General features: G+C 41.9%; 1 protein-coding gene and 1 long non-coding RNA gene across 3 annotated transcripts; one reads left to right on the top strand and one right to left on the bottom strand.

The window, feature by feature from the left end:
* The first annotated feature begins 150 nt into the window (after nt 1-150).
* ANKLE2 (ankyrin repeat and LEM domain containing 2) lies at nt 151-26,827 on the top strand. Of its 2 annotated transcripts, none has more exons than XM_083476288.1 (13): nt 151-1,196; nt 8,309-8,755; nt 10,513-10,707; nt 11,051-11,244; nt 12,297-12,485; nt 13,648-13,770; nt 14,248-14,314; nt 14,558-14,754; nt 18,501-18,607; nt 20,184-20,377; nt 22,149-22,884; nt 22,999-23,130; nt 24,565-26,827. In XM_083476288.1, exons 1-13 carry the CDS (start codon nt 914-916, stop codon nt 24,785-24,787), a joined length of 3,087 nt encoding a protein of 1,028 aa, XP_083332414.1. In that variant the 5' UTR covers nt 151-913; the 3' UTR covers nt 24,788-26,827. The 2 variants fall into 2 exon arrangements, with proteins under 2 accessions (XP_083332414.1, XP_083332415.1); XM_083476289.1 differs by having other exon boundaries at nt 625-755.
* On the bottom strand, nt 22,110-24,565 carry LOC310693895. The gene is made up of 2 exons (XR_014519406.1): nt 23,499-24,565; nt 22,110-23,197 (listed from the first exon to the last, which is right to left on the bottom strand). It is a non-coding gene; the product is annotated as an uncharacterized lncRNA (long non-coding RNA).
* Nucleotides 26,828-27,412: the final 585 nt, after the last annotated feature.

Below are 27,412 nucleotides of genomic sequence, written 5' to 3'. Positions count from 1 at the left end.
GTCTCTGCGAATGTGTATGGCACATCGCCTCCCTCCCTCCCATCAACGCAGTTCTAGCCTTAGGGTTAAGGGGGCGGCGCCTCGCTCAAGGCCGCAGCCGGACTCCCGATGGAAACTTCATTTCCCATCATGCGCCGCGGCAACATTCCCACCCGTGACGTAGCTCGATGCGATTTGGTATCGCTTCTGATGCTCCCTCGTCCGTTTTCCTTTGGATTGAAATTCCTGTCAGGGAAACCGCGGCGGGGGGAGGGAAAAAAAAGCCCACCCTGGCGTCTTGCCAAAACCCTTTCCATTTTTATCCTCGCTCAGTCCCTGGCCCTCGCTTCTTTCTCCCCCCTCACACCGAGAACAGGCAGCCTCAAACCTGTGAATGCCATTCTAAGGAAGGGGCTCCGCGTGATAAGAATGTCACCCCATAGAAGGGACCCCAAGCGTCGTCGAACCCCCTTCGAATGCAGGAATCTTGCAGGGGGGGCCGTATAAATAAAACGCTCCCCGTTCAACTAAGCTAAGCGCCACTTGGGAGAAGGACATTTCCTTTTTTCCTCAGGCGCTAAACTGTTATGAAAATACCAGCCAGGCAGTACAATAGACAGCCCTCTTGCGGGTAGGGCTGGTTTGCTGTGGAAAGTGGCCGTTGAAGGAGGTCCTCGCACGCGAGGCGCCTGCGCACTGGGCCGCCTCCGTGAGGAGAGGGAGGGAAGGAAAAAAGCGCGAGGGAAAGAGACGGAAGCCGGGAGGCTTTTCCTGAGGTACTTGGACTTGTCCCTTAAAGGGCGTGGTGTGGTGTGTTTTTTCCACCCTTTTGCGGGAGGGGGTGGGGCGGTGGGAACCGTCCGCGCACGCGCGCGCACTGGCTCCCTCATCCCTCCTTCCCTCGTTCGGTTCCAGAGGGAAGAAGAGGGGAGCGATGGAGCGCTGGGCGGCGGCCGCCGCCGCTGCTGGCTGGCCGGGCTGGGCCGGGTTGTGGGAGGCCTCGTGGTCCCGCTGGCCGACCTGGGAGCTGCTGGCCGCCTGCGCGGTGATCGGCGCCCTAGGCTGGATGCTGCGCTTGCTGGAGAGGAGGCCCGGCGGCCGGCGCCGCTGCCAAGGCCTCGGACCTGCCGCCCAGGGGGCCTCCTCGTCCACCGCCTCGACTCCTCCGCCGCCTGCTGCCGAGGAGAAGCAGCGCTGCCGCGGGAGCCCCCACCAAGGTGAGAGGGAGAGACGCCCCCCAGACCTCTCTGCTCCTGCGGCTTCTTCTCCTTATAGCATGTGCACATTTGGCATCTGAGAATCAGGGCTTTCTTGTGGGAAAAGAAAGGAGGGATCTCTGAACGATTATATATATATATATATATACACACACACACACACAGTATGTGTGTGTGTGTGTGTGTGTGTGTATATATATATATATATATATATATATATTAGTATCTCGTTTTGGCTCTGTAGCCAAATAAGTAGCTAATCTTATGATCCCTGGTGTGCGTGGGGAGTCCGTGCTTTGCAACAACTGGCAACAAATGCGATGGTGTTTTTTTCCTTCTCAAAGTACATTTTAATACAGTGGTACCTCGGGTTACATATGCTTCAGGTTACAGACGCTTCAGCTTACAGACTCCGCTAACCCAGAAATAGTACCTCGGGTTAAGAACAGAAATCGTGCTCCGGCGGCGTGGCAGCAGCAGGAGGCCCCATTAGCTAAAGTGGTGCTTCAGGTTAAGAACAGTTTCAGGTTAAGAACGGACCTCCAGAACGAATTAAGTCCTTAACCTGAGGTACCATTGTGTTTTGTTTTCCTTCATAGATTTAATAGTCATTTAAGATTGTCCTTATCTCCTGTGACGTGGCTCTGGTTTTATGTTTTCTTTATTTCCCCCCTGGTGGTTTTTCTTAAGTTTGTATGACGCAAAAAAGCCCTAAGCGTTGGTCTTAAGAAATAGTAGGATGGATTATATCAGGCATCCCCAAACTTGGCACCCTCCAGATGTTTTGGGACTACAATTCCCATCATCCCTGACTGCTGGTCCTGTTAGCTAGGGATGACGGGAGTTGTAGTCTCAAAACATTTGGAGGGTACTGAGTTTGGGGGTGCCTGGATTATATGGTGGTTTTGGTTTTGCATGTGTGTCATTTGTTATTTGTAGGCCTTTGGGCAATAGAGGCCTTCAAGGCAGTGTACAAAATGAATGCAGATACATATTGGGTTAGATCATAGACATGTTGAAAATGATGAATTTAAGTTCGCCATGGCTAACAATTGATTTTAGTATGATTACTGGAAGTATGGCCTAGTTAAAACTCGGTAATAATAATAATGACATAAATGTGTATGGTATTTAACAAAGCGCAAGAGTGGAAATCCTTTTAACGTGAGAAGTAAGCAGGAGAAAGAGCATAGGAAGCTGTGTGGAGACTGGCGTAAGCATATACCATGCAGATTATGTGGAAATAACATGCAGTTTTAATTAATCAAGAACATAATGTTGTCTAACCTTACTTTTAATTTGTGTCTAGTATTTAGCATAATTCTCATAGTAGTTGTCATGTTGGAGATGAGTGTCATTATATTGTTACATGCCACCCCAATGTCTGCCCAGCGATAACAAGATTCCAGGGGGTTCCAAGCACCCACCCAGTGTTGTGCTCTGGTGGAAATAAAGGCACATCAGAGTCTGCAGTGTCTAGGAAAGATGGTTTATTTACACCTGAAGCCTGCAGTGGGGGGGGGGGGCGCATAACGTTACACCCCAAGAGTGTCTTGTGGCTCCTCTCATAGCTTCAGCAAGACTGGGTCCAGCAGTAAGTCATGGCCCCCTGCTCTCTTGGTTCAGTTTCTCCCAGCCAGTGCACATGGAGTTCTGCCCAGTTTCCTTCTTGTTCCCAGAACACCTTGCCAAAATCCTCTGTGTAAAAACCCCTCAGTTACCTGTAGGGTCTTTGGCTTTTGCTGTGGGTTAATGTCAGGGTCATCATCTCCCTTTGTCATTCTGTCTGGCAGAAAAACAAGCTCAGCCTGTCTGCTCTGATTAAACCCCAGCGCCCAAGAATCTTGGGGGGGGGGGGAGAGGACCTGAGAGAAGTAGTGAGAGAACTAGGGATAGGAAATAGAAAAATACTTTACTCTGCTCATTCAGGTCTAATAACTTGAGATTTCAAGCTGTCATAAATTTATCTCACTAAAGTTGATGAGTTTGTACAGCGTAGCCTGTCTTATCACATCCTGTAGTCTCATATTTTCTCTCTTGCACTTCTTTCTTGATGTTGATTTCTTTAATATTTCTCAGTTTTCCTACTTAAACCTTTAGATTTTTGTTTTTTAGTCTCACCCAGCCAGTTGTTGCAGAGTTCCTAATTGCTTTTTTTAAAGAATTTTTTTTTTAAGCCTGCAGATGTACTTCACCTTGACCTAGTATATATTTTGGGCACTTTTATAAATAAGTGTGGATGATTCTTCCCCCAAATTGATGTACATCCCTATGTAAAGAGATCTGTATTTATAGTTACACCTCTATTAATACATCTGAACTGTCACTGCAAGCCTGCCTACTCCTGGGAACATTCCACTTGCAGAGTAATTGCCTACTCATCAATACATTTATTAAGATGAATTCCAGCTGCCAGCACTGACTCACAGTTTGGGAGTCTTTTCTGTCACACATGGAGTTCTTATTGACATGAATACTTTCTTGAGACTCTTTAAATGTAAAAACCTTGCCCAGAAAGTTAGCTCAGATCTCAACCTGCCCCTCCTTACCATATTTCTTTTCCCTTTGCTCTTAAATAGATTTTTCTTGTATGTGGCATGCCACCTACACTGTTTTACTCAAATATTGTATTTTGAGTTTTCTACAATATTTTTCTACTTTTGTTTTTAGGCAAATAAGAATTGCCTTTATCCTTGAGGTGTTAGGAAAAAGTGCAGTGGAATATTACTCAAGAGTGCTGTACCTTGATTATGTTGTTGGAATATACCTTATATCAACTAGCACAATGTTTGGTAGAACAGAGGTGATGCTTGCTTTTCACCAGGGACTTGGTGGAACGCTCTGTCACAAGAGACTAAGGCCCTGAGGAACTTGACATCTTTCCGCAGGGCCTGCAAGACAGAGCTGTTCTGTCTGGCCTTTGGTTTGGACTCAGTCTGACCCTTATGTTTCCCTCCCCTTGTGGTTTTTATTTATGGGCTGCTATTAAAATGAGGCTGCATTTTAAATTGTATTTTAACCCGTATTTTAATAAACTGGTTTCTCCCCCCATTATGTTTTAATGTAATTTTATTGGTGTTGGCCGCCGGGTGGGGTATAAATTATTATTATTAATAATAATAATAACAATAATTATTCACTCATGATCTATCCTCTTCTGATAGCACCACCAGCCAGCATCCTCACCCACCTACTTTCCCTGACTGCACCCTAGTTTTCCTAAAAAAAAAAATTCTTAAGAATGCTTCTAACAAGAACTCTTATACAGTGGTACCTCGGTTTACGAACTTAATCCATTCCGGAAGTCTGTTCTTAAACCAAAACCATTCTTAAACCGAGGTGCACTTTCCCTAATGAAGCCTCCTGCTGCTGGTGCCATTCCACTGTTCAGCTTCCGTTCTTAGACTGAGGTAAAATTCGCAAACCAGGACACTACTTTGTTTTGTGGAGTTCGTAAACCGAATAGTTTGTAAACAGGGCTGTTCTTCAGCTGAGGTACCACTGTATTTGGTTTTAATTCTCCTAAACTCAGACTAGTATTAGCATGCTTACTGATTTTGTCTAATATTTTCTTAGTAAATTCCCTTTTGAGACAAGTTAATTCCCTCTTGATGGACTAAATTCACATTTGCTTCTCATCTCTTCTCTGTGTGTTAACTCTTGGGGTGCCAAACTCTGGAGAGTGACCAGGTCTCAATGCAAAAGACCCCTAGAATTGAGTGTCAGATTGCATGTGAGAATTGCAGGCTTGTGTACTAACTGTACCCTCCATAACACGATCTTATGCCAGGAGAGTCAGTTTACTTTGAATGTTAATAAATAGATAATCTGTTTGAAATTATTAACTTCACTGGGAACGTGGGCAGTAAGTTTGTTGTGACCTAAAAATAGAGGCAGTAGGTTAAATGGTTGAGAATATTTGATGTTCTTATCCCACTGAAATATTCTATTTATTCTAATCTATTTTAAAACTTCTTCCAGTTTTCCTTTTATGGTTGAATTCTTGCATCTGCTTCATTCTCTTTTTAAGTAGAAGAGCAGACGTGGATCTAAAGCTTCCTGCCAGATGCTTAATGACTAAGTACTGAAATGGTGCTCAGTATTCTTGCTGCTAGCATTAGTCAGTGTTTCTCAAACATGGGTCTTCAGCTGTTGTTGGACTACAACTCCCATCATCCCTAACCATTTGTCCTGCTAGCTTGGGATAATGGGAGCTGTAGTCCAACAACAGCTGGAGACTCAAGTTTGAGAAACAGTGCGTGTAGTTAGTATACAAGAGGAACAGTCTCCCTTGGGAGGTTGTGGACTCTTTGAGGTTTTTAAGCAGAGGTTGGATGGCCATCTGTCAAGGATGCTTTAGTTGAGATTCCTGCATTTGCAGGAGGTTGGACCAGATGACTCTTGGGGTCCCTTCCAACTCTACAATTACAGTGGTACCTCGGGTTAAGTACTTAATTCGTTCCGGAGGTCCATACTTAACCTGAAACTGTTCTTAACCTGAAGCACCACTTTAGCTAATGGGGCCTCCTGCTGCCACCGCGCCACTGGAGCACGATTTCTGTTCTCATCCTGAAGCAAAGTTCTTAACCCGAGGTACTATTTCTAGGTTAGTGGAGTCTGTAACCTGAAGCCTATGTAACCCGAGGTACCACTGTATATGAAGTTACAGAGTAAATTGTTTGAGGCTGGAATTTATATATTTGAATACACAGGTTTCCTAAGAGGCTCTTACTGAATCATAGCTTTGAATTCTGTAAGTTATTGACAGTAGCTATATATGAAAAGGGACACAGGTGGCGCTGTGGTTTAAACCACAGAGCCTAGGACTTGCCAATGAGAAGGCTGGCGGTTCGAATCCCCACGACGGGGTGAGCTCCCGTTGCTCGGTCCCTGCTCCTGCCAACCTAGCAGTTCGAAAGCACATCAAAGTGCAAGTAGAAAAATAGGTACCACTCTGGTGGGAAGGTAAATGGCGTTTCCGTGTGCTGATCTGGTTTGCCAGAAGCGGCTTAATCATGCTGGCCACGTGACCCGGAAGCTGTACGCCGGCTCCCTCGGCCAATAAAGCGAGATGAGCACCGCAACGCCAGAGTCAGCCACGACTGGACCTAATGGTCATGGGTTCCTTTAACTTTACTGTATATGAAAAAAAACCCCATTGTTTTAAATATTTCCCTGTAAAATTTTGAAATTATTAGGAAATATTACAAAAATGGGGAAGTGTTAATACTGGGGTTTCTGTCTTAGTGCTGTACCCCTCTACTGAATTAGAATCATAGGATCGTAGAATTGAAAGGGACTCTTGAGGGTCATCTAGTCCAACTCCTGCAAAGAGGAATCTTTAGCCCAGTGCGGGGCTCGAACCAACAATCCTGAAATTAAGTCTCATGCTTTACCAATGGAGCCATCCAGCCACATTTGCTAATCACATATTTGCCTTGTTGATAGTAAACATTTGTAAACTTGAGAGCTTACAAAGTTTTAACATTACATAGTGTGTTTAAATTTAGTTGCACAGTGCTATTATCTTCCCACACAATGCACATGGTTGAGATAAGATGTATTTCAAAGTTGTCTTTGTACAGTGGTACCTCGCAAGACGAATGCCTCGCAAGACAAAAAACTCGCAAGACGAAAGGGCTTTTGGTTTTTTGAGTTGCTTCGCAAGACGATTTTCCCTATGGGCTTGCTTCGCAAGACGGAAACGTCTTGCAAGTTTGTTTCCTTTTTCTTAACACCGTTAATACAGTTGCGACTTGACTTCGAGGAGCAACTCATAGAACGCGGTGTGGTAGCCTTTTTTGAGGTTTTTAAAGACTTTGGTGATTTTTGAAGCTTTTCCAAAACTTTCCCAACACCGTGCTTCGCAAGACGAAAAAACTCGCAGAACGAATTAATTTCGTCTTGCGAGGCACCACTGTAATCTGAACCTTTGCATTCAGAACCGAATGGCTAGTGTAATAAACAAAATCTGCCTTTATTATCTTATGGGGGACACAAGAGCCCTTATAGAGTCCTTTGTAGGGTCTCCATCGGTAGGAGAAAATAACAACCAGAGAATATTGAGAAGCAAAGCAGCGTGTAAGCCTGATTGGCACGAAATATTCTTAAGAGTTGCTTTGATCAATGCTTGTCATACACCTGGGTTTATTAAGATACTTCAGCTGCAGAGGGGACCAGGCACCCAAAACAGATACAGGAGAGTGCTGGAGTGGTGTGAATTCTCCCCTTGCATTTCTAGTTAGTGCATTGATTTGCCCAGCAAGCACCTTATCAACCCTTCTTCCCAGTTAGTGCAGCTATCCACTAGTGTGAGAACCTAGTACAGTGGTACCCCGCAAGAAGAATGCCTCGCAAGACAAAAAACTCGCTAGACGAAAGGTTTTTCCGTTCGCGATTTGCCTCGCAAGACGAATTTCCCCTATGGGCTTGCTTCGCAAGACGAAAACGTCTCGCGACTTTTTTTTCTTTGACTAAAAACAAAGACATGTTTTGTTTATAAAGTTAATTTATTTTCCCTTAAATTTTTGAACTGCTCTTTACAGTATGTGTGACTTTAAAGAGCAGTTAATAAACTGTTGTTGTACCAAATTTGGCTTTGTTTGGACTTTTTTTGACCATAGGAACGCATTAATTGATTTTCAATGCATTCCTATGGGATTTCGTGCTTCGCAAGACGAAAAATTCGCTAAACAACAAAAATTGCGGAACGAATTAATTTCGTCTTGCGGGGCACCACTGTATCTAACTTTGGAGACTTTGGTTTTCTGTACACTGTTTCAACCTGCACCTTCAGCTAGACTAGTCTCAGTGAGAGCCAAGCTAAGCAACCCTTGGGAGAAGATTCGAACGTCATGGGGCCAACCACCTCTGAGGAAGGTATTAATGAATGAACAGGTTCACATGCAAGCAAGTGTTCCTCCTTTAGGGATTTAAAAACTTACCATAGGGTTCACACAGCCCCAATTACCCCTTTACCTTTCACTTGCCTATTCTTTGATAACAATGTGCTGACTTATTAGGAGAAATTGCTCTTCAGTATTTGAGCCCTCAAAACTAATAATCTGTTTGGTTGTCTTTTCATTTGGTGGTGGTTGTTTTTCCCTCTCTAGGAACGGTAACAATGGATGCAATTTTATCACGATTAAAGCAGCTAACTTCTGATGAGCTCAGAGAAGAGATCGTTAAAGCTGGACAGAAATGTGGGCCTCTTACACTTACAACGAGATCAATTTTTGAAAAAAGATTGGCCCAGGCACTATTGGAACAGCAAGGAGAATTAGAGGCAGAAACCTCGCCTTTGAATGGTGTACTTGGAACTGCTGCAGCTGATGCCAGCCAACCGCAAACAAAGAAACCTTCAAGGAATCAAAATGGTCACATAGGCTCCTCTGAGGATGGCGATTTTGGGTACAGTATGGGTTTGAACCCCCCAGAAGAGGAAGCCCTAATGCACAAGGCAGACAATGATTCTCTGATCAGTTCTCAGACTCCATCTAAGGAGCCTCTGCTATACTATGGTGTATGTCCGGTTTATGATGATATATTGGCAAGAAATGGTAATTTATTTTTATTTTTACCACTGCAGTGTAGTTAAAGATCAAGTTAAGCAAATGTACCCTTCATGGAGGAAAAAGAGTGCTATTGGAGAATAGTAATTGTGGTTAACTTATTTTACAGATTAGTTATTTAAAATGTATACCCCACTCTTTTATAAAATGTTCAGGGTGGCCAGCATTTAAATTTTTTAAAAGTGCAAAAAAACAGAATCATGTGCTCTTTCATATAGCCTTTTCATGTATTTCTAGCTTTAGGTTTTTTCTATATTCATTATTACTGTAGAAGAGTTTGTTGGTAATCTACCATTAAGCATTCCATTGGGAAGTAAATTGAAAGGAAATTATTGCAATTAAGCAGTTTTCAATAGGTACTGCAAGCCAGTGTTAGAAACTAAGATGAAAGCTAGGAGCTAAATGGCACCTTAAACCTAAGTTATGGGCACAACAAGAGTGTCTAGGCGCGCTTTTTTTTGTAACAAGAATACAAAGCTGAAAATTAATGAACTGCAGCTAAAATATTATGTTCATTTTTCACATGGTCTAGTCCTCCCCCTGCCTACCCCCTAATATTATTAAGAGGGTCTTTTCTCCAGTCTTCAGAGAATACCATATTTTTCGCTCTATAAGACGCACCAGACCATAAGGCGCACCTAGTTTTTGGAGGAAGAAAACAAGAAAAAAAATATTCTGAATCCCAGAAGCCAGAATAGCAGGAGGGATCGCTGCGCAGCAAAAGCAGCGATCCCTCTTGCTGTTCTGGCTTCTGGGATAGCTGCGCAGCCTGCATTCGCTCCATAAGACGCACAAACATTTCCCCTTATTTTTTAGGAGGGAAAAAGTGAGTCTTATAGAGCAAAAAATACAGTAGCTGGAAATGGGGAGGCAGAAAGGGTCCTCCTTTCCTTCCACTCTGCAGTTTTAATCTGAAATCTTAGGCGCAGTACTACATCCAGAGCTCAGAAATTGCTTGCTGTAATGAAATTCCCTGTTGCAAAATGCGCCTAATATAGTGGGAGTTTCGAACACTGCTGCAAGCCTGAAACTAGAGAATCTAATGTTCTCTCTTTGAGGAAGCATAATCCCGAACAACCAAGGATGACATAACAGCTCTTGGGATGCTCAAAACATTTCAAGACTGATCTCGGTTCCACCCTTACTTGGTATGGGATTAGATTTGAGATTAAGTATTTAGGAGACTAATGCTATTTATGGAGTCAGTCCTAGAATATACAGATACTATTTTTAAGCTGCAAGAATACCAGATGTGTACAAATATCAGAACTTCACTGAAGAATTGGCCTAGTTTATCTCAATATATTGTTATTTTTTTATTATAGTAGCAGAGGATATTCTGGATGGGAGTGGGAGAATGCATGCCAGGCAATGTGAACTGTGTTCAATAAATATTTTTGACAGTGTCACATTGATGTAGTTTGGTAGGGAATTTTTCCAAAGGCTTGTCCTTTCTTTGCTTGCTGATGAAAAAGTGTTTAGAGTTGCATCATAATCATGATGAGAATGATTTGTAATGAGCCAGATTTGCAGCATTAGTGCAATCTTATCACGATTGTTCTCTTTCTCTGTAAGACCCCCAAAATTTGGCATATTACTACAAATTTCCTATCGAAAATGTATAAGAATTTAAGCCTCTTTTCCTGAAAGTAATATTCACCAAACCAATTTTGAACTCATTTGAGCATTTTCTCCTGCAGACTACCACGATGGAAATAAACTAATTTGATTTGTTTCTGTTCCAGAGAGGGTGCATGTATATGAGGATAAAAAGGAAGCCTTGCAAGCTGTTAAAATGATAAAAGGTTCAAGATTTAAAGCTTTCACAAATAGGGAAGATGCAGAGAAATTTGCCAAAGGCATATGCGACTATTTCCCATCTCCAAACAAGCCCTCCTTATCTTTGTCGCCTGTGAAAGTTTGTTCGGTGTTCAACAGAGGTAAGTGGAGGCTTTTAAATGTTTTCCAATTCTTTAACTACTTAAGTGGCTTTTGGAGTTGGGACTGTAGTTTATACTTAAAATACTGCCAGTGCTGTTCTTTTTCTGCTTTTAAAATGTAGCTCTGAGAACTTTATTATGACAGGGATCATGTGAATTCCTAAACTGGTTTAAAGCTTATAAATATTCTTTATTTTAAAATTAACGCTGAAGGATCTGTTCTTAACTTACCTGCCTAGAAGTTCTGAACAATAGGTATACAGAGGTTGCTTATAAAATAACCTGACACACTGTCATGAGCAAAGATCACATCATGAGTAGAATACCATTTTTATTTTGATAGACGGCTTATGCTCTCCTGAGATGGAAACAGTTAGTAAAGAGAGAGCCAACAGCTATAAAAGTCCTCGTACGCAGGATCTTACTGCCAAGCTTCGGAAAGCGGTTGAGAAAGGAGATGAAACAGCATTCTTGGAACTTATCTGGAGTAATCCTCGCTATCTCATTGGCTCTGGAGACAACCCGACAATTGTTCAGGTGTGGGAATAGTTTGGCTTTTGCCAAAACGAAGTTTGAATTAAACCCTTTGCATCCTTTCCCCAACTTGCTAACCAAAGGAAATGGTTTCAAAACTCATCTGCACAAGAGATGGGCATAGTGTTAGCTCTACAGTGTGCTTCTGGAGGCTTTCTTTCATGTGGAGTACCTTGGGGCTTCACTTAAAAAAAAAAGATATTGGGAGGGGGATGAGGTTTGGAAACAAAATCAGTAAAAAATAAATAAATTTAAATTTGCTGGCTGTTTTTGGAAAGTCTATAACCTAGCTTTTGTGGCCCCACCTTCCATCCCCTTCTGGGTGCTACATGCCAAAAAAGTTTTCATAGCCACCTCACAGCTGACATGCACACACAAACCACCCAGACACATCACACATACACCATGGCATACTGACAAATGCTGCAACGGGACACCACAAAAATACACATACGCAGGATGCAGATCTTCCATCCTTTCAACCAACATTGTGCTAAAAAAACCCAGAATCTTGTTCCTGTTTGTTACAAATAGGTTTGCTCTACTCTCTCTCTCTCTCCCTACACTTTAAGCCAGGCATAGGCAAACTACCCTCCAGAGGTTTTGGGACTACAACTTCCATCATCCCTGACCACTGGTCCTGTTAGCTAGGGTTGATGGGAGTTGTAGTCCCAAACATCTGGAGGGCAAAGTTTGCCTATGCCTGCTTTAAGCTGTAAAAACTGAACATACAGGCTCAAATGGTAGCAATAACTTGTATAAATATGAGAGAGGCTTGTTCTCTGAGCAGATTGTTGTGGGGCTTTACTAGTATCCCCAAATGTGCCATGTTTGCTGTTTTCCAAATTCTTAGATTTCCCCTCTGAGATCTAACACCATCAGCTTGCTAGTATAGAGTTCTCCAGGTAGACTGAAGGCTTTACAGTATATGTTTGTGTTTCCTGAATTTTTGTGTATGTAAGATCTGAGGGAAAACAACATTGCTGTAAGTGTATTCCTCTCTAGCAAATTGTTCAGATTTCATATTTAGTGAATGTGTGCCTATTTCTTTTTAGGAAGGCTGTAGATACAATGTCATGCATGTTGTGGCCAAGGAGAATCAACCTGGTATCTGCCGGTTGCTGTTGGACACTTTGGAAAATCCTGAATTTATGCGATTGATGTATCCTGATGATGATGAGATAATGTTACAGAAGCGCATCGGGTACATTGTTGACCTTTATCTTAACACACCAGATAAAGTGGTGAGTTTCAGTGTCTCACTGGTTTCTTTTTCTTTGTGTTGGATACTGAAGAATAACACTGCTAGCCTGTTATTTTAAATGAAGAACATATGGGGTTGGATCCAGCCTACCAATGCATATCCACTGGAAATTAAGCCCTTTTGAGTTAGAGGGGACTTAGGCCCGGGTAAGTGAGGACTGGATTGCAGCCTAAAGATAGCTCTGTTAGACTAATGTGAAAAGTTAGTCATGACTTAATTTGTCTCATTGAGACAAATAAAGTGCAAGTAATTTAGTTTAGCTCCAGGCAGACTTAATTAAAAGCCAGTGCGACTTAATGCCATATTAGCAGTTGGGGCAGCAGTAGCAACCTCCACATACTGCGACTGTTATACATCACTGCCTCCCCCTGCCTTCCTCAGTCACCACTGCCTTTTAAAGCAATATTTTTTATCTCTTGTTTTTGTAATTATTGATTATCCCATGGAGGCCTGTTGTCAGACAAGATATAGTAATGTTTTTAGATATGTAATTTTAGAATTGGGGAGTTACGGGTCTGGTTTGCAACTTAACCCAGCTCAGGTTTGGACGATACAACAAGCTGCAGTATGTGGTTTGTTACACCCTGTGCACCCAGGAGCTGGAGAGGACTGAGATGTGGACATTTAAGCAGTAGGCCACCAATGCATTGCTCATTTGTATTAAACTATAGTTAAACACTAATTTATGGGTTCATGTGATGGGTGAACACAACCATAATCTATTTTGCAACTTTTTAAAAAAATCAACAACCCCAAAATAGCCTGCTTAAAAGGAAAAGTCTTCATTGTTCATCTAAATGGGGCAAGCCTCTGAACGCGGTGGATCTCAAGAGTTAATGAAATTCCAGAAGTCTAGACGGATAATAGAGAACACTTTAATGGTAAAAATCAAGAATCGGCACCTTGAAATTAACCCACAAATGGGGCAACCAGTGGACTCCTGCAGTATTGGGGTTAATATGTGATTATGTGCATCCCAACTCTTAATTTATTAATACACATACCTTTCCACATACCTCAAGTGAGCGTCACATGGATCTCGTTCTCCCATGCAAATAGAGAGGCTTCTCCAAATGCACATATATACTTAGATGAAAACAAGGGTCCAGAATAGGAATAATTATATTTTTTTCTTTTTATAGGGTTTTGATACACCACTACATTTTGCTTGCAAATTTGGGAACCCAGATGTGGTTAGTGTGCTTGCTTCACATCCAGATATTGTAAAGAACCCAAGGAACAAGTACAACCAAACTCCAGCAGAAGTAAGTTGTCCTTAAAACATGTTATGACCACTTTGGTTTTTGTTTAAATGTGACTGTTCTTTACCTTAGTGCTCTCTGGTAGTTTTCTGCCATGTAAGTTGGCAAAAGCCTCCCCAAATTATTTGTAGCTTGCAGTGAGGTTTTATTAGTTAAACCTATAAATTATTTCCTGCCAGTTCGAAAGCATGTCAAAGTGCAAGTAGATAAATAGGTACCGGTCTGGTGGGAAGGTAAACGGCTTAGTCATGCTAGCCACGACCCGGAAGCTGTATGCCTGCTCCCTCGGCCAATAAAGCGAGATGAGCTCCGCAGCCCCAGAGTCGGCCACGACTGGACCTAATGGTCAGGGGTCCCTTTACCTTTATAAATTATTGGGACAGAAGTGCTGCCTATTGAGCTGTTCCAAATGGATAGATCAGTACAAAATGTGCAACTACTCTGTTCTTTAACCAATACCTTGATGCTTTTTTCTAACAGGTAGTTTGTGAAAGAAGTAAAAATAAAACTGTGGATCTGAAAGAGAAAATCAGGGAATACTTGAAAGGTTTGTATTTAATCTTGGTTGTCTTTGGATGATGCCAGAAGCAAATGGCATGTATTATTTTATGTAACTGGGGTGTTAAATAAAACTTACATGGTCTCTGAAGTAGAAACAGAATGATCCAGTATCAAGTGAGAATTTTATTTTTGAATTGTAGGGAAATTGAAACCACGACCTGGGTAGTATTTAAGTGTATGATAAACATTCCTAGAAACTTAACACCATTTTCAATTATTTGTAACCTAGGTCAGTGTTATGTGCCACTCTTCAGAGCAGAAGACAATGCCTCACAACCTGTGATTGGACCACCTGTGATTGGAGCACCTTGGTCACCTGATCAGACAGAGGATAGCCCTCATGCTTCTTTACCCAGATATTTTGGCAGCCCCAAAGATCCTGTGTTGACAGTAAGGGCTTATGGAGGCCCCATGAGCCCTTCTAAGGTAATAGAAACCAAAAAAATATTTGGTCTTGTTCTTCCTTTTTGGTGTTACTTCGGGCTATCATAAATCTGGATTAAAATGAAATCAAGTACACCTGTAGAAGTGCAGAATCAGGTACATTCTGTAGAAAAGTCTACAACAGGGGTCAACAACCTTTTCCAGCAGGGGGCCGGCCCACTGTCCCTCAGACCATGTGGTGGGCTGGACTATATATTTTTTTGGGGGGGGGGAATGAATGAATTCCTATGCCCCACAAATAACCCAGAGATGCATTTTAAATAAAAGGACACATTCTATTCATGTAAAAACACGCTGATTCCCGGACCGTCTGCGGGCTGGATTGAGAAGGGGAATGGGCCGCATCTGGCCCCCAGGCCTTAGGTTGCCTACCCCTGGTATACAAGTTTAGGAGCACAGGTGAGGTTAGTGTGCTTACTTCAAACCCAGATATTGTAAAGACCTTCCTCACATGCAAATTCTTCCCTCCCCCCTCAACCCCCCTCTATGGGTTTAACATTTCCTGTGACACTTCTCAATCTGGGCTAAATAAAACCAGCCTTGGTGAACTTGAGAACTTGCTGTGAAGAAAGCTGGGAGACTGCTTGAACGAGAGTGGAGGAAAATTCCAGTCGAATGCAATCAAAGCATAGTGAGGACTCATCACTGAACCTAACTAGTGGCAGTGAAGGCGGCAAAGAAGGCATACTTTGCTGCCTCCATTGCATCCTCATTATGCCGTCCAGCAGACCTTTTGCCAGGTAGTGCAGGTTCTTTTACAGTCTGGCACTTTTTTTTACTTTAACATGGGTTATCTAACAATTTCACTTTGTGGGGAGGGGGAGTTGAGTGTGTGCAGGTGGTGCCAGTAGCGCAGTCTTGCAGCCCAAGCCAATCCTATTAATTCTGGTTATGTTAAAATTGGACTTAGGTTTGTTTGCCATTGCATAGACCTGAAAGTACAGCAGAACCTTGTTTATAAAGGACTAAATTTATAAAGTGCCACACTGGGTGCTCTTTGCAACTAACAAAATAATAGCTCCCTAGAGGTCTCCATTTTATCTATATAGCCAAGCACCTTATTGGCTCAGAGGAATTAATCTCCCTTCAGTGTCATAATCTTAGGCACACATGCAAAAATACAGTACACAGAAAATAACTGCTGTCTTTAGATGTCAGCTATGGAAAAGGTAGTTGGAAAGAATTAGATATTTTCAATTAATTTATTCATTTCAAGCTTATTGAAAAATTACTATTTTATTTCTTGGGAGGGGGGGGCATTTATGTCCTGCCCTTGTACTGTAAATATGCCACTCAGACTTATAACATATAGAACTGAAATTTCACAAAAACCAAACTCAAGCAAGATACAAAAGAACAGTATTTGGGGGAAGAGTGCAATGGCTATATTGATGGGGGGGAATGGAACAACCCATTTTTATGCTCTTAATTTCTTAGCATAAGATATGCATGTACTACTTTACATGGTGTTCTAAACCTCTGATAACTAGTGTAAGCTGAGATTCTGGGTTAATTTTTGGTGCTCGAGGTTATTGGGGTTGGGGGAATTGGTCATCAGGGCGTTCTCAGCTAGGTCCAGTTCCTGCGCCCAGCTCATGGAATAATTTGGTCTTTCAAGCTCAGTTTGTAAGTCTTTGCGTTGTAATGACCAATCCAGCACAGTAGGGGCAATTTCTTTTGGGGTGCTCTCGTGCTGTGGATTCTTACTCCCTTCTTTATGGGGGAAGTAATTGGTGATTTTACTTTGCGTCCTTCGGGGCTCCCACTCCCCCTGAGGTGATATTGGTGCAATTCCAAGGTCCATATAGTTCTTTCTTGTAAGGACCATATTGAGCGTGGAAAAAGGTAATTGGGAGCAGTTTGCTGGAGTCTCCTAGTCCTGGGTTTTTTGGCTTCACTTGTTTCACTCACGAGACGGATTATGTTTATCTTCCAGTTTCCCACCTTCGAAAGGGAGGGTTGTTTTACAAGCAAGGTTTCATGCTTGCCCCTTATCTCGGTGGACCTCTAGGGTTTCTGCTCCCTTTTCCGTCTTTAGCTCTCAGCTTTAAGGCTTTCAACGCTCACCGCGGAAATATTTTTGGAAAGGGGAATAATTTACCTCGGCCTTGACGATACAGCGGGTTCGTGCCTCCCTTCAATAGATGAAAGCTGTGTGTTAGATGCAAAAACTGCAATCTATCTTCTTTAGCGTTCCTTGTTATGCTAAGTCGAGTTGAGCCATAAAACAGTAGATAATAAAACGATAAAACAATAAACCATTGGGCTAAAAGCAGAGGGGGTAAAAAGTAACGACTAAAAATATAAACATAAGGTCAGAAGATGGCTAAAACCTAATTAAAAGCTTAATTAAAAACGGGAGGTTCTGGCTAGGCTGCTACCTCCGTCGCCATTTTCCTTCCTCCCCCAAGGCAAAAACTATTATTGATCAGCTCATGAAGGATATTGAGCAGCAAAATAATCTGGCCTATATTAAGAAATTTAGTGCTTGGTACGCTTATCTGCCCCCCTCCCACTTTGATTTTCGGGCACCTTATTTGTCTACCTTAACCATTCCAAAACTCAGACGGGCCTTCACACTGGCCAGACTAAATATGTTACCCTCGGCTGTTCTTGAGGGTAGATATCAAGGAACTTCATTTGAGAACCGGCTCTGCCCCTGTGGAGCTGGCTGCGTGGAGACTGTGTCACACGTCCTCTTGTCTTGCTCCCTATATAAAGATCTCAGGGACGAGACCATCGCGCCGCTCCTGTCTGCCATCCCGGGCCACTCTTGCGAAGCCAAGCTGTTCTCACTTCTGGCCGACCAGAACGGCTCGACAACAGAGAAGGTTGCCAAATTTGTCGAGAGAGCAATGAGATTGAGAGCTGCTACCTGAGTGACATTAGCGTCGTCGCCCAGATTCCTCTCCTAGGATTTTACTATTATTATCGTTATGTTTTGCTACTATTATTTTGTCGTCCCCTAAAATGTATTTTATATAATTGACTTTTTAGTTTTATTCTTTGTGTGTCGTATTGTTGTTTTATTGCTATGGCCGATGGCTGACGCAAATAAAGATTCTTATCTATCTAGTGTAAGCTGTAGTTTTTTTAAGTCAATAAAGCTTGCTTTGCTCTTGGTATTTTGTATAAATGAATAAGAACCCATTTTGAATATAGTTTAATGAGTAGAATCTCATAACAGACAGTAACACTGATAATGTGGACACACTGAAGCAAACTGTGTCCTTTGACGAGGTTATATGGATCGTCACTATTTCACAAAGCAATGTAAGAATAGCTTTAACTTGGTAAAACAAATAAAGTGGGTGTTATGCTGCATTTGTGTAATTGTTCAGATAGAGTCAGTTAAAATGTAGGAAATAGAAGTTGTGCTTCTGAAATCCTGTGTTGCAAAAGTAATGTTTCTTGGGACATTCCGATCTTGCAGCTCCTCTAGTGCCAGCACAACCTCTCTCCAAAACTAGGGCAGTGTTGCTGTTGGAAGTTACACTGTGGGCCTCATCCGTGTGGCCCAAGGCTATTTGGTGTTGGGAGCTGTACTATGCTGAAGCAAATTCTGCATCACAAAGGGTTACATCAGATGGGCCCCTGAGTTATTGGAAGTTTGCATGAAAGCTGGATGGTTCTGGATGACTAAAAGATGCTCATTCCAGATTTTTAGGAAGAGAAGATTAGCATGCTCTAGAACTACAGTAACTGAATGCAATTTTCCTCCCTTAAAGGCAGAAGAGTTCCACAGACTTTGGAAGACTCCACCTCGAGAGCGAGCAGGATTTTTTAACAATCTCAGAAAATCTGATGTGGAAAGAGGCGTTGAAAGAGTTGGAAGGTACTTCAGAATTAATGCATGAAACAGTATAGCAACAGGAATAAAAGATATTTCAATTGTATTAAATATCAAAACTTGGTAAAATGCTACGGATGAGAACAAACTGCATCTGGAGAGGCTTAGGAAGTTGTTGAGAAAGCTCCCAGCTTCTATTAAGGTCTATCTGTGCATAAGGACAGAGGGAGAATGGAACTATGGAGGTGGCAGTGTGTTCTGTTAACTTAATTGACTGTTTATTTATTTTTAAATTTCTATACTGCCCTTTATCTGAGGATTTACAATAGAAAAACAAAACAAAAAACCACAATAATAAATAAAGTTAAGTTTTACACAAGCTTTTTAAAAAGTCAATTTTAAAGCATATTCTGGCTCTTAAAATGAATTTATAACAACTCTGTGAGGATCACTTGATGAGGACTGTCTGCAAATCTACCTCTAAGATTTGTCATCATCCGTTTTCTGATTTCCATGTCGTCTGTCATTTTGTCTTCTTCGATTGCACCTCCATGACATGCATCCATGGCAGCTTTTCATCTCTCTCACTCCTTAAGAGCCCAGAATGTTTCAAAAGTCAAAAACTCCCAATCATTTTGTTTTGCAACTAAAACGTCCAACCTTTGCTAAAACTCTTAGCCCGTGCTCTGATCGCAGCATCCAGGATTGTGAACTCTGTGCTTAAATTGAAATAGTGTCCCAACAAAGGCTGACTTCTGCAACCATATGAAAAAGATCTTGATATTCTAAGAATGTTGAATTCTGCACTGTTATTTTTATCCTTTCTGGTCTTGCTCATTCAATACACAGCCTACTTTATTAAAACCTCTTCCTCATTGGCTTATTCTGTCTTCAGTGCAGAAGTCACTGCGCTGTTTTGTGCTGAGTCCATGTTTTCCAAATCCATGCCAAGCTTTTGGTTCATTAGCAACTTTGGCTCATTCCCCATTTTATTCTCCTTCCCCCTCTTCCTTCACTTGCATGCTTATGTCTTTTGCCGTGTTGGAACCTCCTCTACTTGTCAGGCAATCCCCATTATTCCTGCACCCTGCCTTTCCCGAACCATTTCTTCTACACCTTTTCACTTTTCCTACCACCTGGCCTTATTTGTATCATCTGTGTCTTGTAAGTGCCAAATAAATACATTACAGAAACAGGAGCAATGCTAGTAGACTTAGCAGTGTAGTGCATAATTCTATATGTGCTCTGTTTTTGGAAAGCCTTTGTCTCTTTATTTCTCATAGAATGCCTAATTCATCTTGTGTTAAGAGTATTTTATGTGCCTTTAAAGGTTTCATTCAGTAATAGAATTTCTGTTGAGTTTGCTCGTATGCTTTGACAGTAGAAAGCAAGATGGGATGGAAATTATTCTGAATTGTTTTTTGAAAATGCGGGAATTATAACAATTAAAAAGAATTTGGTGAAGGCTTATGGTCATGCTTGGTGCAGAATTCACTTGTTAAAAGTTTTTTTACAGTTGATGTACAGACTTGGGGCTGGTTAATTAAACATGTGTTTTAGTAAACTTGTCGAATTAATTTTATGTCTTCACAAATGATTCGTTCTATCTTGTTTATTGCAGGGAGTTAGCTCATGAACTGGGGTTCCCGTGGGTTGAATACTGGGAATTTCTGGGCTGTTTTGTTGATCTGTCTTCCCAGGAGGGGTTACAAAGGCTAGAAGCATACCTGAGTCAACGGGAAATGAGCTATAAGGCTCAGCAAGAGAAAGGGGAGAATGAAACCCACAACAGATACAAAACCCCACAGCTTTCTGGTAAGAGCAAAGCATCTCTTAGTAGCTGAAGGTTAGAAAATGTTTGATTACTGAATAGATCATTTTTCAGACGTTACAAAATAAATCTAATAAAAATTTCTCAAGTTTTGAGATTTACCAGTGTTAGATTAGTTGCTTAGCACAGGACACTTTAGAAGTATAAGTTAGAGCAGTATAAGTTTCTTGGGCCTTTGGGCAAGGCATTCTCTGTGGGGCTCCCTCTTACAGAGTCTCTGAGGCTCCCGTGAGACCCCTGCTGGGATGCGAACTCTAGGCAAATGCCTATTCATGCCAATCCTTGAGGCCAGTATTGAACTGGAAGGTTGCTGCTTGTTAGTATATTTGGGAATAATAAAAATGCAGAAATTATGATGTCGGGGTCTTGGGGATGGGCCAAAGAATTAAAAAATCACTTTCATGTTGCTGGGGCTTTCAGAACATGCCTTCCATGCTACAAATTGAACTCCGTAGCCTTACTGACATTCCCCACTGTTACACTTGGAACAATCAGGTCTAAGTGATAGTTGCCCACAGTTGTATCAAACTGTTTTATAGTAGAGGTGCTGAACAAATTAATAGATTGTATTCTAAACAGTGTAAATAATATTTCTTTTGAAGACTTCAGTCTCTCTTATAAAATCTCCCCTCCCTCCCCCCCAGCTGTGAATTGAGTTTTGTTTGTCAGCTTAAGAGGGGAAACTCCCAAGTTTTATGAAGGCAAGGATTCTTTGGGTTTATGCCATCTGCAACAAGGATGAGGCACAGGAATTGCTGTAGCTGTGTAGATGGCAAAATACTGGTGGTGTGTTCAGTCTCTCCCCATACCAGTCCAATAAAGTGGGGTAACTGCTACCCAGAAAACTGTCAAACTGGACGAGGAATATCAGTGTACTGAGCAAAGGGGTTAAGCAACAGAGTTGAAGAGAGACAAGCAGAAAATGCACCCCTGTGTTGTCCTAAATGCATATTTTGCCACCACTGAACCAGCTGTACATTCTGTAGATGGAGGTGGGACATGTGCTTGTTGGATGGAAGACTTAATGTAATTGGCAATATCTAGTCAGTCATACGCAAGAGTAGTCATTGAAATTAAGTCACTCTTTAAGTCCATTAATTTCAGAGGGTCTGCTCTTAGTCAGATATTACTTAGTTGGATATCACGCATTGGGTATAAGGGAAGGGTGACTGAGCATTACGAGATTCTGGCTAGAAATGTTTCCCCAAAACTTTTCCAATCTGTGCAGGTATAGCCCAGCTCCCTCATCCCTAGGTAGTTTTCTCAGACCTGCTCTAAGGAGCTGCTCCAGGCTTTGAACAGATACTTGTACAAAGCTTCCTCAATTAGGTTTTCACATCATCTGGCTACTGCTTGATTGCAAGCTATCTTCCATGCCCCTTTAGCCAAGGTTACATCAGTCCAGGCATTATTTTGGTTGGGGATTTTAAGTCAGCAGCCCTTATCTTTCAGGGAGCAGTATCTGACAGGTAAAGGGTAGTGGTGCCCCATCTTGCATTCCCAGTTGTGGTATAGAGTGAGGGTAACTAAAATGAAACCAAGACATAGATGTGAGCCAGTAGTTGGAAATCTCCAATTTCCAGTACTGATGAGAGAATGCTATTTGTATTTCAGTGCTGGGTCAGGTAACATTGTTTGTTTGAATCTGACTGAGTCCCTTGAAACAAAGTGGAATATAGAACGTTTGTTATTAAAAAGTGACTAGTCAGGTGGATGAGATGTCACACACTAAAATTCTTTTATTTTGTTTTAAAGGCAAAAGTAAAAAAAGCTGCAATTCTATTTCTGTTGGGGCATTTCTTGATGATGATGATATGAGTTTGGAAGAAGTAAAGAACAGGCAGAATGCTGCCAGAAATTGCAGCCGAACTGTTGCATCCAATGAACCAACCATCACTGACATCAGAAGCTCCGAGTGTGACATCCTGTCCATTGAGCGGACTGAAAGCATAATGCCTGCAGCAGAAACTTCTGATAGGCACTCGGAGAAAGGAGTTCCTGCCAGTAAAAATGGATTTTGTAGCCCTGTGACCAGCGATAGGACAGTAAATCCTCATAGGAGGCACCCAAGTCGAGGAGAAGAGTGCCTTCCGTCTCCGGTCTCCAATTTAATGGAAGAATTTGATAAGCTGTCTTGTCAGGATCAGATGGTGGCAGGAGAATGTTCACCAGAGAAGCCAAGCCAGGCTGCCACAAAAAGCGGGTGTGAGAGTGCTCAGATGGAAAATACAAGGCAGCTTAGAAAACCTAAGGACCATCTCACTAAGACTTATTCACCGCTTCTCAAGGCAGGTGCAGCTGCTGAGGATACAAAAATAAGGACAGAAGAAAAAACACCACTAGAAGTGGGGAGGCTGTCAGCAGAAACTGATGTCCGGGGAGGGGAGACAAAACAGTCTTGCAATTCTGAATTGCAGTCTGAGATGTCCACGCAATGTCTCCTAAAAGTCTCATCCTCAAACGAAAAAGCCAAGCAGCTGTTTCTCTTAGGGTATGAAATGGACTGTTGTTTAACAAACTGACCTCGTCTTGTGGGCAGTAATCATTGGGGATTGTGGCACTGCCAGATTCTGTTTTCCTAATCTAGCTCCCTTTCTGTCTCTAGGGAACAACCAACAAAGCTGGACAATGATGTGTTAACAGCATTACATGGGTTAGAGATGGATCCACAAAAATACCCTGCTATTTACAAGTGGAGTGTGTCCGTTCAGTCCTACTCTCCTTCTGACCGGCAAAGGTATACTGGGTTTCAATAAAAGTTAGCTGATGTGCTCTATGGGTATGGCTTGCTAAAAGTACTAAACCTGGTCTAAATTAAAAAATTCCTTCCAGTAGCACCTTAAAGACCAACTAAGTTAGTTCTTGGTATGAGCTTTCGTGTGCATGCACACTTCTTCAGATACACATCTGTAACTGGAACCATGGAAGGCACCACATTGAGCCGCATGAAATGGAAGTCCATCAACCTGTGTATCTGAAGAAGTGTGCATGCACACGAAAGCTCATACCAAGAACTAACTTAGTTGGTCTTTAAGGTGCTACTGGAAGGAATTTTTTTATTTGTACTATGGCAGACCAACACGGCTACCTATCTGTAACTTAAACCTGGTCTGCGAGGTACAGCTTATAGGTTTACAGTGTGGCCATGGCATAATGCTTGCTAAAGAACTGATTGGCCAGCATGTTCCTCACCTTTTCCCAGTAGCTAGTTCTTACTGGCAGGGTAGGAAATTCGCTCTGCCTTCTCTCCTCAGCTTGAAACATGAGGTAGAGGCATAGTGCCTTCTTCAGTACCTGACAGGCAGTTGGCAATCCTGTCATGTGCAGATACAAGCAAAAGTGTTTACTTCCAGTTTGGAGGTGGGACAGGGTCAAGTCAAAACTCTGCAGCTAGTTTTAAGGGTTCACAGTTCCAAGACTTTCTCACCAGAACCTGGCTGACCTCTAGGCTAGGGGAGTCTTGCATAATACTAAGAACTACAGTGGTACCTCTGGATGCGAACGGGATCTGTTCTGGAGCCCCATTCACATCCTGAAGCAAACACAACCTGCGTCCGCGTGTTGCAATTCGCCGCTCCCGCACATGCGTGTGACGTCATTTTGAGCGCCTGCGTGGTGAAACCCAGAAGTAACATGCTCTGTTACTTCTGGGTTGCTGCAGAGTGCAACCCGAAAATATTCATCCTGAAGCTACTTCAACCCGAGGTATGACTGTAGTTAACTAAACTGTTCTACAGTGGTACCTTGGGTTACAGACGCTTCATGTTACAGACTCCGCTAACCCAGAAATAGTACCTTGGGTTAAGAACGTTGCTTCAGGATGAGAACAGAAATTGCGCGGCGGTGGCAGTGGGAGGCCCCCTTAGCTAAAGTGGAACCTCAGGTTAAGAACAGTTTCAGGTTAAGAATGGACCTCCGGAACAAATTAAGTTCTTAACCCGAGGTATTTGGGTGCTCAAAGCATAACCACCTGGACAAGGTCTTTCTTAGAAGACAACAGCCAATTTACTTACAAATGATATTCAGTGATAAATGTTCCCATTTAAATATAATGTCTCAACTATATGTGGGTATTAATATTGATATCTAGAACAAAGGTTCTCACAGCAATTCAACTTCTCCACCTTGTTACATTTTCCTGATATATAAAAAGTGTTGTCTTTTCTTCCAGCTGGTCAACTCCATCACTAAAAGGAAGATTCAAGTCTCAAACAGCTTCAAGCCCTTCAAGTGGTCTGGCATGCTGTAGCCCAGGAAAGAGCAGTCCAGTATTTGGTAGTCCTGGGAAATACAATGTAGGTGCTGCCAGCTTCTCCCCCGATTCTGGGAGCCCTGGATGGTACAGCCCAGCATATGTGAACTACGTTATGTTATCTAAGCGCCATCACTTCTAAGCACCCGCTCATCCATTAGAATGTGACTCTTTTTAAAAGTTCAGCTAAGTATTTTTAAAAGGAAGGCGTAAAATAGGGTGTTGAAACACAAATAATGTACCCCAAACTCATTTTATTTATTTCTGTCAGAGAAAGGGCTGCTTGTAGCAAATATTTTTATTCCATTTACCAGATTATTGGTGATTTGCAGATTAGCAAGTTAAATTAGAGCACCTGAAGAGTTTAAGCATTTCCTAGAACCTAGAAGTTACTTTTCTTGGACATTTATCCATGTCCATTTTACTATCTGTACTGTGCTTCTCACTGGGATCCCTTTCACTGTAGCAACTGTAGATTTAAGGGAACTCAAGGCAAGCTGTCAAGTTTTAAGGTCTTCCAGTTGAGCTGAAAGAAGGAAAGCTCTTTTCTATGTATGTAGACTGCAAATTTATAGTTTGTTAATTTATCTAATTAGAGGTATTTTAAAAGAGCCAAACACTTTAGTGTCCTATGTTCTTAATGATAGAAATTAATATTTTGTATCCAAACAATTTCTCTACCACAATCCCACTTACCATGGGCAGATTTTTCTGTTCTTCGGGGGGGGGGGGCAGGGCACATTAACTTTTAAATGAAAGGCCAGTGCTAAAGTTTGTTAGCTACAGGAAAACTAATTCCCTTTTGGAGACTTCTGGAATAGATAATGCAGCTGCCATTAAAATAGTCAAACTTCGGGCAGCTTAAGTTTTGACATTTTGGAACGACTCCTTCAGACTTTGATAAAGTCTGTGTTATTAGTGGCTGTATTCACTGCAAGCCTTTTTAGTAGCCTAGATCTCTACTGCACATAGAGCTGTCGTGGCTTCCTTATACCAAGTGTGAGCATTTTGTATACTGTTTCTGAGTGTGATGTTTTGGTACAAAACTCCAGAACTGCACTTAAGATTCTTCCAGTTTTATTAGTGCCTTTTGTAACATTTTTATCTTGCTTTTTAATAAGTGCTGTTCTCTTATGTAAACAGTAACCATGTTTAACTTTCCAACACTTTTGGATTCAGGTTTTTTTAAGCTGTTCCCTTATAGTTTAAAGACTTGAAGAGATGCTGTAACCATCCATTTATTATTTTGTATATTTAATGTAGGTGGTCTAAATGTAAATTACAGAATAAATATTTCCAGATTGGCTGGGTCTTTATCATTATCCCATTGTTTAAATGGGCATGCAAAATATACAGCCTCTCTTGGGTGCACCTCAATTCCCTTACATGACTATTCTTTTCTGTATAATTTTCCATTAGAAATTAGAGTGCTGTTCAACAGATATACGTATTGAAGCTGCCTTCTAATATAGGTTTCTATAACTTTGACAAGAGACTATAGAAGGAATTTCTTGACTTCTGTAGTGGAATATTTAGAGGTGCTTAATTTAGAAGTCAGCTTTTATAAATCGGTCACCATGGTATATGGTTATCTAGGAAGTCCAAACCAACTTAAAATAGCTTGCTGAAAACAGTATCACTCTTGAGGTACGAAGCCTTCCACAATATTGAAAATAAGCTCTCAACACTCACTGATCTTTAAGCTAATATATATGCCACTGTTCCAAGGCACAGCTGCCCCTTACGTGAAGCTCTCTATGGTGTATAAAGAGCATTCTTGCTTAGAATCTTCAGACTGTTGGTTTTAAAAGAAAACCAACTTTAAAAAATTGACAGTGTTTTGTTGTAACTTCTTTGCTTTATCCTTGTTATGCATACCTTTTTGTATTTAAGAGTAGGGGTTGTAGTGACCAAGTCATACGTGGAGCAGACCCAATGAAATTAAAGGACCTAAGTTAATCATGCTCATTAATTTCAGTGGGTGTACTCTCAGTATGACTCACATTGGATATAACCCTGTGTTGCAGCAGCACAAGCCGATCAGTTTGTAACACTTGCCAGGGGGGCGTCTAAAGGGTTAGTGTTAGAAACATATTAATGTTTAGAATTCACATTCGAGTCCTTTTTGTCAATGTGTTCAAGTGAATTTTTAACAATCTTATTAAATTTGTTTATTTAAAAAGCTCTTGCCTCTATTTAGTGCTTGTGTGTTGCAAATATATTCTTTTGCAAATTGGACTTCATTCTTGCCCCCAGCCCCTGAGCAATATCGGCAGCAACCTGGTAGGATCAGGCTTCCAAAATAATAAACTTGCACTCAATTCATAGATGATAGGATTCTCAGTGACTACTAGTCGTAATGCCTGTATACCCACCACGTTTGAAGGCAGCTACCGCCAGCTGCTTGTTATGAGTGGAAGAGTGCCACTGCCTTCATGTCCGTCTGCTGTGAAGAAAATGTTGGACTAGTTTGGTCTGATAACAGCAGAGTGCTTACGTTAACTGCTGCTGAACACAAAGCAGGAGAAATAAACAAGAACAATGGGGGCCCCAGTACCTGGTGCTGCAGAGTGGAGCAGCCAGGAGCAGCAGCAGCGCCCAGGACAAGAGGATCCATGGAGCCGGGCAGTGTGTGTGCAAGGATCCCCGTGGGTAGGGAAGGGGCTCCACAGTGCCACACCTGCGGTGAGATTGCCATGTAGCTCCCCTTGGGTATGCTCCATCAGTGCCATCACCACTTCCCATTCCCACGGCTGCATTGAAAGGG

Source organism: Podarcis liolepis, assembly GCF_965112155.1.
Source record: "Podarcis liolepis genome assembly, chromosome: 15".
Classification (NCBI taxonomy): Eukaryota; Metazoa; Chordata; class Lepidosauria; order Squamata; family Lacertidae; genus Podarcis; species Podarcis liolepis.
Note: the sequence above shows the minus strand (reverse complement) of the source record. Positions and strands in the feature narration are given on the sequence as shown.